At 33.9% G+C, this 14,821-nt stretch overlaps 1 protein-coding gene across 1 annotated transcript in view; it reads right to left on the reverse strand.

Moving 5' to 3' along the window:
* Positions 1–665: 665 nt before the first annotated feature.
* RSBN1 (round spermatid basic protein 1) overlaps positions 666–14,821 on the reverse strand; it is a 51,213-nt gene continuing 37,057 nt past the window's right edge. Inside the window, exons 3-7 of the mRNA XM_003769795.4 lie at positions 10,524–10,661; positions 10,086–10,228; positions 8,710–8,877; positions 8,121–8,229; positions 666–5,606 (exon numbers count right to left, since the gene is read on the reverse strand). Of these exons, the coding sequence (XP_003769843.4) occupies positions 5,136–5,606; positions 8,121–8,229; positions 8,710–8,877; positions 10,086–10,228; positions 10,524–10,661 (1,029 nt within the window). The 3' untranslated portion in view covers positions 666–5,135. The remainder of the gene's footprint in view (positions 5,607–8,120; positions 8,230–8,709; positions 8,878–10,085; positions 10,229–10,523; positions 10,662–14,821) is intronic.

Below are 14,821 nucleotides of genomic sequence, written 5' to 3' on the forward strand. Positions count from 1 at the left end.
TTTTAAGCTAAGGTATTTAAGCAGGACTCAGTTTGAAGCAAAGATCAGTGATTAAGGCTGGGGAAGAAATGAGGCAGAGAATGGGCTCTTTTACTTGGTCAAAATCTTTTCAGTATTGCTATTTACTTTTATTCTGACTCAATCAGGGTTCAAACAATAACCAAGTGGGGCTTGACCTGGAACTAGCCAGTGTAATTTGGGTTTAAGACATGGTCCTAACCCATAAACCCCAAGATATGTTGCAAGATTTCATTTAATCAAAATTTATACTCCTTTAGGCCGAACACTGGCAGGTAAAAGTATGATATCCCTATAAAGAGAGAAGGGAAGAGAATGAAGAGAGGAAACTGTGGTCATTTCTAGTTGGGTCCCCAGTTGGCCCAAGCTCCTCAGGTTTGTTTTTTGGTGTGTTAGTGTTTTGTTGGACACTATTGGAGTTAAGTGACTTGCCCAGGGTCACATAGCTAGGGAGTGTTAAATGTTTAAGTTCAGATTTAAACTCAGATCTTCCTGACTTCAGGGTTGGTGCTTTATCCACCTAGCTTGCCCATGAGGTTTTGTATAGCTCCAGAGTAAACCACAAAGGGATTTCAACTATAAGGAGGGACTACATTTCCAAGATTCATATTCATTTGAATTTATCCAATTTATGGCATGAATAAGACTTTATTAAAGGACAAATCAGACTTTGTTTATTAAAAAAATACTTTACAGGAAAAAAACCTCTATGCATTCCATTGTACTATTTTACAAAGAAATAGCTTAAACGATTTAACACGCTTAGACAGTCAGCTACAAAAAGAAATGCACTGTTAAAGGATTATTATTCACATAGATTTAGGTTTAGACTATTCATTAAAAACCTCTTTAAAACACTTTTTAATGTCAATAAACATACTAAGGCCGTACAATGCAAACAGTCCTCCAGGCAAATTATAATTTCATCTATATGCAAAGACCTCAGATAAATTAAAGCCACAGAAAAAAAAAAATCTTAGCTGCCGATCAAAATGGAGTTTTAGTCACAGAAAACACTATTACACGAAACTTTACAACATGTGATAGAAGTAGTACTAAAGTATTCCTTTAGAGAGAATTGAAAAGTGCTATATTAAGAGGAGGTATTCTCCTCAATTACATGCACAAGTGGATCCTAAAAAGTTTATGAACAATATGGAAGGCCATAATATTTATGGAGATACTTGCTCTTAAAGCAATGTAAATTTTAATCTGCAACATGAACTTTCAGAATAATAAAAGGTCCTGTTGGTACTGAAGAAAAACATTTAGCTTATGCCTTTCCTCTACCTACTATAGGACCGTTATGGCTGCAATCTGTGTTTATAAAAATAAAATTCAGCACAAATGTGAACTTGAAACTAGTGGTATGTGCCAGTGAAGGTTAAATTTTTTTTTAATTTTTTAAAAAAAATCCTTGTGGCATTATTAACAAAACAACTTATTGGAGACATGGACTAGATTTTTCTATAGGTGAGAATGCAAACAGACCTTTCAGTGGCCAAATGTGGAAGAAAATTTAAAGCCCACTGTTGTTATTGTCAAGAATGCATTCACCAAGTATGTGTTTGCAGAGTTTTGGGTCCTGTCCTAACACAAGGTAGCCTGTAAGTTATAAAACATTCTGTTTTAAAAGGAAAGAAAATCCAGAAGGATAGAAAAGGACTTAATAAGCAACATTTTCTCCAACCACTACTAAATTTGGATTGTAAACCTAACAATAGTGATTAAAATTCTTTACTAAAGTAAATATATATTCCCAAAGATAAAGTAGGGCTAGTTTTTCTTGTGTGCAATATTCTTTAGATGATATCACTCTGTTTCTAATTGTAGGAAGACCATTTTTTGATTAAGTAAAACAAATTCAGGGGCATTTGAACTGAGTTAAGTATTTAGATAAGCACCCTCAAATTCACAGTTAACTTAAAAATGGGTGTCTATTGGTTATTTGGGACACCTCCTTCCATACAAAACACTCTCTTCTCATACACCCATACATACACACCTACACCTCTGTAATGATAATCCATATAACTTCTACACTTGAATAATCACTAAATATCCTTTTTTAAAAAATTGTAAATAGTAATGGTCATGGAGAGATCATATACATGTAATCTTTCCCTTACATAGATTTACTCTTTAACTACATGAAGTTACACTTTAAAATATACTTGTGTTAAGTTGCACTTTCACTCCTAGCATATCACTTATGATTATAAAACTGGTGAGGAGGGGAAAGAGAAGGTTTAATGCATTTGTGGTGTTCTGTTTTGTTGTTTTAATGGATACCACAGAGCCAACCATCATACTGGTCAAAGGGTGCCTTAAAGTCAGTAGGGTTAAGAATATTAATTTATTAGGCCCTTTATAATAACAAGGACATTTCTGCCATCCCTCTGCTTCAAAAGAATTTTACATCTTATACCTATACTCTCTGCAAGAGATATAATCTCTAAAAGAGTTGGCACATTGGATTTATACAGAAGAGGAAGATCAGCTTAATTCTACTTAAAAGTTCAAAATTGCCATCACTATTTTACAAATCAAAGGACATGGAATTGCTCCATGCCTAAAACCACCAAAACCAAATAATTTAATTATTTAGAAAAGTTTCAATTGTTTATTTCACTAACCTAGGATACAACTTTGAAAGCAGTATGAAACTCAAGCTTGCCTGCTTTTATATTCATCAGTCTTAAAATCATGCTATTAAAATCTAATACTCACGTAGGACATTCAGGAGTTTCCAGATACATATTACAAGCTAATGGTTTTTCCCCCTTCCCATTCTACTGCAATTCTAAAATACAATGAATTTATTACTACATGATATAAAAGGCTTATACCTTTTTAAATGTTTATATTGGAGGTGAGGGTAAAATGTCTTAAACGATAAAAACGGAGTTTTGCTTTTGATTGTAAAGTCTTTGCAGATTTGCTGGTTCCTGAGTAAATATACACAGTGCTGGCTGTCAGGAGACAGTCTCCTTGTTTGTTAGCAATGACCAGCTTAGATGACAAATGGCATCTGCTGGATGGCAAGTAGGAGATGGGGGAGATGGGATCTTGGAAGACAAAAGTGAATGAAGAGGAATTGAAAAACAATATTCCTGTTAATAACCTTGCTCTTCATGATTTTTATAAATATCAAAACTGCACTGAAGCAAAATGTTGCCTGAGAAGAATTTTACTTTGTACAGCCTGGTAAAGCTCTATGAAATTCTTCTGGACAAAATTCAAAAAAAAAAAATTGATAAAAGCCAAAAAAACTCAGGGCAGATCTCTAAACTAGCCTTGATGAACTAGAATTTTTACCCTAGAATTTTTACCCAAGATTTAAAAACACCCCTGCATGAATCATATTACCTTTCATAAAAGGTTTCCACGCTAACACCTTATTTACACAGATTACTAAACATTCACCATCACTTCCAATTTGTAAATGGTTTAAATTGAAATGTTTCTCTATTTGTCTTCATTCTTTGTAACAAAGAATACATACATATACATATATATATATAAGGAATAATACAGATTCTAACCTAATCACTGCAGTATTTTCTGATGGTTACTTTTCTATCAGTTTAAACAGTGACCCCTATACTGTGCTAATATGCATATAACTACACAACAATATTGCACAAAGTAATATTTATATAACAGATTTAACCTATTTCAGAAACTTTTAGAGAAAATTCATAATTGATATTTCAAAAGATGCAGCTGAGTTTTCATGGTGACAGACATAATGAAGCTGCATCTTTTTTGCCTATGTTAACATAAGTTTTCCAAATCTCACCTATTCCAGAAAGGAAAAGAACCAAACTCCAAATTGCACCATAACCAAGTAAATATGCCAAGTCTGGTCTTTAGGTGGGGGAGACTCTTTCTTCTAATAAACAAAGGCCTATTGGCATTATTAAGAACTAAGAGAAAGTGAGATGCACATCACATTAACATTCGCAAATAACAAAATGTTGAGACTACGTAAACTAGATGAACTGTGCCCGTTTTAATAATAAAAATAAAAATAAAAGCATCCAGGCACTATTGCATCAGGCTACCTGAAAACTCTAGGGTGAAAAGTCTAGTGCAACTATTCCTAACTAGGAAATAGCAACACAACAACAGTGAATAAACTCAGGTATGCACCAGTTACAATTGTGAATTTAAGTGCATTAGTAATACTAGATTTTTATCATGAAGAGATTGAAGCCAGCTGACATCAAGCAGAGTCTTACCCAAAGTTGATGCTCAAAAATATGGCAGCCTCATCAGCAGAATGGAGAGCAGTTTCTAATTCTGAGACTACTGATGAGTTTAGGAAGCAAAGTATCCACACCAAAGGCGGAGGTGTTGGGCAGAGCATCCCAGTTATCATATCAACTCTACATTTTTAACTAGAACATCTTCTACAGTTGATCTTGAACTCTCGATTAATGAGCCAAAAATAATGACTAGGGATAACTTGTTTGTAGATTTACTGAAGTTCTCCTCTGGGCTTTCAAGAACAGATACAAAGAAGACCTTGTGATCATTCAAAGTGCTGTGCTTTCTCTTTCACTAAGAAATTGGAGAGTCACCTAAACATCCACAGAAGTCACTTGTTCTTTGTAGTTGGAACTTAAATGCCACACTTGCCAGGAAACAGGATGCAGGAACACCATCCTACAGCCAATGCCATCTTTACTGCAGAAATTGTACCTGTTCAATAAAGGACACAGGCACTAAGCTACAGATCTTACTTTATAAAAGGAGCAAATATGGCAAGAGACAAGATGAAACAAGGGAGTGATCAATTTACCAAATTAGAATCTGTAACTCCAGGGAGTTCCTATTTTGATTTGAAGAGCAACTGAACTGTTACCTCACACCTTAAACAGAAAGTAGCAGCAGACCCACTATTACATACTGTACTAACGGGATAAGATACAACTCTTAACTTTGCATAATCTGTGTAAAAAAGATATGCTTGACATTTTTGGAATGTCATTTCTCTTTATAGAATTATAGGCAAGATTTCTCCAATAAAACTTAACTTAAGCCAGTTATAAAACTATAACTTCACATCAAAATTTAAAAAAGTTAAAAAAATGTGTTTGAATATATACATATCACACAGGAGTGCTTGGATGATCCTGTGGATCATGTGGTTGGTCGGATTCCAGGCCGGGTTCCAGCTTTATAGTTGGAAGGAGCTGAGCCCCCTGATCTTGCTGTACAAGTCCCGATGGAGTTGAGAAAGATGAAGAGGCAGTTGTCAAAAGCTGCATCTCTGCACTTGTTCCTTCAGACTCAGTTTTTATACTCACACATTGAGAATTAGCTTCTGATTCTGATTTTCCAGTGATATCAAAATCTATGTTGGAATTACTTTCAGCATTCTGAGGGCCTTCCACAACAGGGTGGTACTGCTTAAGCCTTATGTGCCAGGCTAAACTGCATACCGCAGACACGGTTTTAAATTGATGGATGACATTCCTTGGGATGAAGTAGATATCATTATCACACAACTGGATTCTAGCATAACGAATGCCTTCTCGCCTCATTTGGTTTAGTTTAGCTTCATCCACCCACTGAACACACTAAACAAAGGAAAGAGAAGTTATAGTTTGGTGTTAATTTAAAAAAAAAAAAAAAAAACACATCTTTTAATACATTTTAAGGACTGTAAACTTAAGCCTCTTTGTAGGTAGATCAGGAGACCAAAGTGAAGAGGAGGGACTTATAAAACTCTTAATTAAGCCTAAACTTATACTTTTACCCGAAGGAGGGAATATCTTTTGAAAATCTCCAATATCAGGTCACACTGCCAACTTCATATAAGAAATAGACTTTACAGTACCTAATTGCACTTAGAAATACTCTCATTTAAGCCAGTGTTAGGAACCCTGTTGTAGAAGTGATGTTACCTAAAACAAACTAAAAAAGAGAGTGATGATTTTATGCAAAGGCCTAGATGTATTCAAATTGCAGTGAAATATTTGCTTTATTCCGGGAAGAATGCTCAGCTCTTTACATCTTTGACATAAGCCAAATGTGACTCTTCCTACCAACAATCAACAAATGACAATTCTTATTTTGCTTTTGTGTTTTCTGCCAAGGATAATGATTTTGGACTGGAAAGAATTAACAACAATAACAAAAGGTTAAGAGAAAGCTTACCACAAGTAAGCAAAAAGATAATATGGTTGAGTTATCAAATCCAACTAAGTGACATTTGAGACAACTACTGAATACCAGTAATGCTTCAAAAACTACAAAATAGAGGAGGATTCACTAGATTCAATAAGGAAAAATATTACCCCAAATTTTAAAGAAAAAAAGACTGAAATCTTTAACCAACAGGCCAACAAGCTTGACTTTGACTCATAGAAGAAATTTAAAATTCATTATGAAATAGAATCAGTGGAATCTAAAAAAAAAAAAGTGATCTAAAAATGCTAACAAACCAACAACAGTTCATGACACATTTAGCCTTATTTCTATTCTCAACAACATCCCCAGACTGCTAGATAAACAGAATGCTATAGCTACAAGATATATCTTGGTTTTTACGAGATACAAGCACGTACACACACGTGTACACACGTACACACACAGAGTATTGCATACAATTCTTGTGGAAAAGATAAAGAGATGTGGGCTAGACATTTAAATATTTGGAGAAATGCAACTAAAAGGAGATTCTCCACTGGTCTTCTCCGGGGATCTGTGTCTAGCTCTATCAATTTTAACATTTTCATCAATAACTTGGATAAAAGTATTAGATGGTTTACCAAACTTCAGATGACACAAAGCCAGGAGATCTAGTTATAATATTAGATGACAGAATCAGAATACAAAAGAAGCAGCTAGCATGTTAGGTCAAATATAGGAAGATGAAATTTAAGAGCTAAATGTAAAGGCATAATTATACTTGAGTTCAAAAAGTCAACTTCACAAGACAAGTAGGAAAGAAAAGGATATTAAAGAAAAAGATGGAAATTAATCTAAAAACAAAAGCTAGGGAGAGGGAGGGTATTGTGGACTGCAAATTCACTATGAATCACCCAATATGATATATCAGCCAAAATATCTAGTGCATTAAATGAACTGTCAGGCCTATTTTAGTCAGGATACACTTGAAATACTGTGTTCACTTTAAGAAGGGCTTTGAAAAGTGGAAGAACTGGAGGAAAGCAATCATGAGTGCTAAGAGCCTTGATATCATATGTATGAGAACTGAAGAAGCTAGAGATCCTAATAAGTCTGGAAGTCTAAATCTCTTAGGGCATAAATAGGAGATTATAGACAGATGTCTTCAAGTTACTTATAGGACAGGTCTAAGAATAGTGAATAGAATCTGCCAAATGACAGAGTTGGTTAGGTTCAATTCAAGAAAAAGTTTCAAAGAATCAGAACTATGTCAAAGTAGACTAAGCTTCCACAAAGGACATTACAAGACTTCAAAGACTGGTGCATCAGTTATTTATTAGCAAAGATTTAAGTCAGGCATGAGATGAACTCCAGCCTCCAGAGGTCCCTCTGAACTTAAGATTCTGTGATTAAACCATGTCAACATTCCGGTCATTCAAATACAACATAAAAAATGAAGTAAAGATGAGCTCTCCCCCGTTCTCTTGTTTCTGTTCAGTTTCTACTCTGATCCTTTTATGACACCCCACCCATCCCTTGTTATTCTGCCATGGTCTTTCAGTATAAGTAATTCCTTTTCACTGAAATGGCCTGACTTTACCATTCCTCAAAGAGTAGAAATTTATGTATTTGGAGCCAGTACATACAGATCCTCAACACACTTGACTTTCCTAGGTTTCCATCAACTATAGCCAGAGTTTTTATCATTTTTGATCTTTGTTTTTTTTTTTTTTTGGAGGGGGGGGGGGGAGACGGGACGGGATATATTTAATCACTATTTTTAGCTCTTTTCTCCTAGAGTATACCATATTCAGAGAGTTTATTTTCAATCATTCTTAACTAGTCTCTTTCCCTGTAAACCAGAAGAAATTACTTCTATGATTTTCCCTACTAGCTTTTAGAAATGGTTATTTCAATTAAAAAAAAAAAAAAATCAATCAATAAAAAAGCAAATTCAGTACCTGTGACACTGGAGGTTCATGAAGATCTAACTGAAGTCTCTGTACAACATCAGTAAAGTCCTCAGCATGAAAACAAATCACATCTTTGGTTATTCGAGGTTGGTTACTCCTAAAATGGACAAGTAAACATGGAGAAGTATGTCACAAAGAGAATTTGGCAAGTCATTTCAACTATAACTATGTCTCCAAAAGAACAAGTATTCATTTGCGTCCTTTAAAACTTAAAAAAGACAAGAAAAACATCTCAGGCTTTCGTGTGCCATAATCATTTCAATTCAACATGTACTCATCAAGAGGTTACAAACAAGACACTGTGCTCCAGGACTCAAGATAGAAAAGAAAACATGCCCAACCCCACCACCATCATCCTTAAGGGGCTTAATGGTGGGAACACTAAATCTCATTTAAGTCTTTGGGGGAAAAAAAATTCGTGGCAAAACAAAACATTGAAATAAGAAAAAACAAAAATGTATGCACAACAGAAATTGAGGTATCCTTCAGTAACTGTATACCAACCATTCTGAATTTGAGTTTCCCCCTTTTCTAGAGGGAATAACACAAACAACTGGAGCTGCACGCTATGACTTACCATTCACTAAACTGTACAGCTTTCAAAACCCCCACAGCAGCCGTACTCTGCCAGTCAAACCCCTGACCCACATGATCAGCATGGGCTCTCGTTCTATCTTCAAAGAGAACCTCTCTGGGCTCACTGGTCCGAGGCAGGTACTGGAGGTTTTTAATTTCATTCATTGATCTACAATTAATATGATCATGGAGCAACAGGGTTAGAGAAGAGAGAAACAACATTATATCGATAGCGACAACTCATATCTAATGTATTACTCTAACAAAGCACTTTCCTCATAGCAACCTTCTGAGGTTGGTATTATGGTATTCCCACTTTATTCCCATTTTACAGAGGAAGAAATTAAGACTCAGGGAGTTTGAGATTAAGGCTTGTCCACAATTATATTCAGTACGTATCTGAATGTTAATGCATATCAAATTCAAAATCCAGTGTTCATTTCACTGGACCATTTTCTGGACAGTGAAACCTTCTGCAATTCTAACAAGCAGCTTCTGACGACCATTAAAATATCTGTTAAAATAAATTTTAAAAAATTTATAGATGATTTTAGGGTTTGGCAGGGAGCTTTTCTTGAAATAACTTCAAAGGGTTGCTAGCATTAAATATTAGGTCTGCTTTTGCATATAGAAAATAGAGGTTCCAAGATACTAAGTAATTAGTCATGGTTATAAACCTAAAAGTAAATGACTTACTTAGTCACTCAGTCAGCATTTATTAAGCACCTACTATGAGTCAAGGCACTATGCTAGATGCTGGAGAGATAGAAGAAAAGGCAAAAGACAGACTTTGGTATAAAAGAGCTAAGAATCTGAAGTACTTATTGTATTTAAATATTCATAATTTTGACTCCCTCCAATCCTCATTCTTACTATCTCAGAATATTCCACTAGTTTCATGACTCCAAAGATCATACTCTCAGAGAGCATCTGGCACGCTACTTTTTTTTTTTTTTTTTAAAGAAAACATGCAAAGTAGGCGAAAAGCTATCTGGTACATTCACCAAAAAGAAAATTCAGGGGAAAAAAATTCACTCAAATCCTTTTATTTTTTCCATCATAACTATCAATTTAATCTTAAGTATATTTATATTTATGAAGTGATCTGGTTAATTCAAATGTTTCAGTTAATAAAGGCTATCTATCATATACAGAACAACCAGATTATCAAATGTGGATCAAGATCACATACTATTCTATTACAAGATTTGGTTTGTCACAAGCCATTCTGCATAAGTGATATAGTTAGGTCCTATCTCATAATACCATACTGCATAGGCTCACTTGGAAAAAGTAATAATAATAATCCTTAGAAACATAAACAGGAAAAAGCATAATTAAATTTATGCATTTTTGGAAGGGGAACAAAATGTTTACCGGCGTCTTTTGAAGGGTGACTTTGGCATATCTGCTGTAGGGATCATCTGTTCTCCAGGTCTCACCCACATTATGGGGCCATCATCACTCTGAGACCTACACTGGAGTCGGAGACTGGAGAGTGTGCCCCAGGGCAAAGTCATCTAAAAATAAGATAAGTCAATACAGAGATTTAAAATAAAAAAGATTTACAATTTAATAAAAAGCAAGGTCTTATAAGAAATAAATACCATGTCATTCAGTGGATCTAAGAAAATAATTTTAATTAAAAATTCAATGCCAATATCTTTTCAGTATATTTATAGAGGTCAATCATATAGATGTTTGTTTGGTTTTTTAAGTCAGTCAAATTGAATTGCCTTAGGGGTATGTGTGTGTGTGTGTGTATTTCAAATAGGTAATCTGAACTAAAAATTAACAATCTGGATTAACACTCACTTTCAGAAATGGTGATTCTTCTAACATATCAAGGAATTCTGGGAAATAATCACCAACTTCTTCATCTACTGCTCCAACAAGACTTATCTGCCGCATAGGACCTGCGCGGTAGGTTCCACAGCAGTATGTCCTGTTGACCTGAGATTAAGCAGAGGGAAAAAAATTAGGACTAAAGCACACTATTCTGCAATAGAAGGAGCAGGGTATCATTTCCAAATTTGCTATTTCTTCTACATGCTAAACAGTCACTTGTCAGCACCTTGGATAAAGGAAGGCAATAGTTATAAAAACATTTCTACCCAACTACCACAAGTGGCAAATTATATACACAAGTAAGGCCTAATTAAATCAATGTCCAATTAAACTAAGTCTATTTCTTTATTATTAACTAAGCCAGCACACTAAAGATTGGCTATATGCCACATATAAAGCTTGTGATATGTGACAAATCAAAAAATTTTAATATCTCAAACTAGTGTCAGTATTTCAAAATACTTCAGATTGCCACCCACCCAAAACAATCTTTGAAGTCGATATATAAAAAAGGCATTTTAACATACAAAGATAAAAGAGGGATTCATCTAATAATAAAATTAGCAGGGATAGTGTATGTATATATACATATATAGCTTATATACATAGCATATACATACTTCCTTAAGCAGTTTTCTTTACCATTCTTTTATATAGAAATAACTATTCTTTTTTCTTGTTGACCCGATCAAATAGTAAATACTTAAATATTTTCAACAAACTAGCTATACATCTGATCTTTTCCTACTTCAAACCAAATATTGTGGTCTCTACCGGAAGATGATCTCCACAAATAAGGTCCTTGTCTAGGATGGATCATCATTACAGATCTAAATCCTCTCTGTTCTTAAGTGCTGCCTAGAAAGGTGTTACCTCTGGCTACATGGTCTTTTCCATTTCTGTACTCCTAGAGTACTCAAGGGTTGGTGGGAATATGCATTTAATCTCCTTAATGAGCTAAGTTTTCTTGAAGTCTTATACTTTAGTCTCCTCCCGCTCAAATAATATATAGCACAGTGCTATAAAAAGGACTCAAACAAATTTTAAAAATTTATTTGGCATTACACTAACATTATTCTTTAACCTCATGGTTATCAAACTATTTTTAAAATTCAATGGAACTTTATAGTAAAGTATTTACAGCTTTAAAAAATATCCACTATACCAAATGAGTTTGATTTTTAAAGATATTTCTCAATTGAACAAAAGCCCAAAATTACTAACAAAACAATTTATTCAGTAGAGAGGGAAAAAGTTGTGATGGGTAATTTGTTCATTATCACTTATTATTTTATAAACACAAGATATCAGAAGAAAATGAGAAAGATCTTAAGTATACATTTGGTGGCCTCTTTAATGACAAAATTGAGGGAGGATGGGACAAGAATCATATAGAATAGGCAACCAGGCTTTAATCTACAAATTAATATTCAGATTAATGAGGTCACAGATCTATTTAAGATGTTTCACAATAACTTAAATTTTCTCCTTTATTTACATTAACCAGCTGTGCATGGGATTATTGTAGTTTATCACATTCTGATTTCAAGAATTTTGTTTTTAAATTTATAAATCTGCCAACATCTTTGCTATTATACCAAAACCACAAAAGATTTGGTTACTTAAATATTTGGTTAAACACATACTGTTTTATCAATATCACTAGAAATACACCTAAATTGGAGACTGCTACAGTTAGATTCATGGCTTTTGATCGTTTTTTTGTTTTCATAACTAGATTTGGTACGCTAAATTCAAAGATATTTGTTTCATCAGTTTTGGCTGGCTTCCTTTCTTTAATTATACCTAATGGACACTAATATAAAAATATTTTTAGTTTAAAAAGGTCCGGAAAAACATAATTAGTTATCAATTATTTTATATGGTTTATTATTACTTCTTTAAACTAGATAAAAATCATTTCAGTAGGTACACGTTACTGGGCACGATCAATAACAAATCCAGATCAATATGATGCCAACTTTTAGTTATACAATCTAATAATTTCTGAATAGGCACACCTTGCAAGAAACTGAAAAACAAAACAAAACAAAACAAAACCCAGAAAATTAGTGATCTTTTGTCATGTTTGTCTATCATCATTAATTACCCTGTTTTTTCTTTGAAACAAATTTGGACAGCTTCCTGATCCTTGGGGTTCTAAAATAGAACTTAAGTATTGTAGTCATTTTCTAGTTTCCCAAGGGTAGGGAGCAAGTCTTATGTGTCAGGCATAGAGGAATGTATGGGTTCAAAACTTCAGAGTTCTTAAGATTTTAAAAATGACTCAACTTGGCAGGTACAAAACAGGTCTGCAACTGTTATCACCTTCATAAAATAAGTTGGGCAGAAGTTTTTTTCATCCTAACAGCAGGATGCAAGAAAACAATAATTTCACTTGAGATCATTATCTATACTTTCTCTAATTTTAAAAAAGCTAAATATATAAGATCATGATATGTACAAAATGCTATTATAATGGGGATGGAGGAAATAGCTCCCAAACTTTACACTAAATCTGACACATTTAATGATATATACAATCATCATATAGTAATTTGGAATAGGAGTAGTATTTTTTTATATCCCTAAAGCAAATTTTTCATTTCTATTAAAATTAAATAATTCTTAAATTTTTACTATCTGCAACTTGCCTCAAGCCATACACTTCAATGATTAGATTCTCAAAGGTGATACAGAAATCAAACCCCAGCAGATTCTATGGTAATGAAAAGACTTCAAGTATGACCTTGGTGAAACTCTATTTGCTACATAAGGACCCATTTAGCTAAATAATTAAAAAAAAAAAAAAAAAGGCTCACAATCACTAAAGTGATCAAAAGCTCAGTTGGGTTACAGGAATCTATAAAACATACAAAATAGTATTGTATGAGTCGCCTCAGTCTACTTTGGTAGATCAGCGGCACAAGGGCAGAAAAGGGGATAGGTAACTATATATTACTTAGGTAATTACCTAGATAAAACAATTTATAATTTTAGGTCACCTAGAACATTAACTTACATATCAAGATAAAGAAACTGGAAGATAAAAGGAAGCTAAATGGAAAGAAGGACTATATATTCTCAATTAAGAGTTAACTAAAGGAACTGGAGAGGTATGCTTTATTTATTGTATCTTTGTATTACAAGTAACAATTTCATAGGACATTTAGTTATCACTTATTCAAGGATGGTAACTGAAGCTTATAAACAAAGATCTTGCTGCAAGAGGATGTATTGGAAAAATGGATAATCCCAAATATCACAAACGATTGCCTTTATTATAGTTACTGATGTGAAAGATGTAATAAGATATACAAGTATCTTCGAACCATTTGCTAACAGAAAAGGTCAAAAATCAACATAAAATTTGAAGAAAGGATGAAAATGAAATAGAATAACTATTAAGATCGCAAGACAGAGAGAGCAGCCAATGTCAACATTTATTTGTAACACATAAAGAGGAAGATGGCAAAATAAATTATTCACAGCATCACCTCAAAACAAGAAATAGTTAAGGCAAAAACATACTGAAAAGCTTAGCATGAGATTCAACTAAGTCTTATCATTCAAAGAATAGTCACAGCTGCAACTAGAGAGGCAAAAACCAAAACTGCATAATTATTCATCTGTTTTCCTCATCAATGACACTGGAGCCACAAACTTTTGGAACTTAAAAAAACAGCACCTAATGTGCTATATGTGAATGAAGAAATAGTACTTTAAAAGAGAAACTGGACCAGATAGATACAGAATGAGAGCTGTGCTAGTAGTGACGCTCTTTAAGGGATTCGACTATTACTTCACAAAATCATAGAGATGATATCAAAAAGACACAATAATAACAACAAAAAACCAGGGCACATCAACAATGAACTATGTCTACGTTCTTATCTCAATCGAAACTATATACCTTCTGTTCAAATAATTTGAAGGTATTGGGTCTAAGCCCAACTTCCACCTCCCACTCTCAAACAGAGCAAGAAATCAGCCAAAGAAAATAAAAGGAAGAGAAACCAAAAAGAACAGGAAAGAGGGGCCCACATTAACTACGTCTCATCACTCTTTCCCAACTGGGTACTCTAATATTCCCACTGCACAATCTATACAATGGAGACAGAACAAAAGGTTAGAAAAAGCACAACAGGTGTAATGGATCCCCACCAAGAGTCTCCCAATCTGTGTCACTATTTTTTAAACACTTGTCAATGATTCAACAAGTTTCCTCCATTTCTTAGCAAATGGAAGTTTGTTAGCCTAAAGTC

Source organism: Sarcophilus harrisii, chromosome 4 (genome assembly GCF_902635505.1).
Source record: "Sarcophilus harrisii chromosome 4, mSarHar1.11, whole genome shotgun sequence".
Taxonomy (NCBI): Eukaryota; Metazoa; Chordata; class Mammalia; order Dasyuromorphia; family Dasyuridae; genus Sarcophilus; species Sarcophilus harrisii.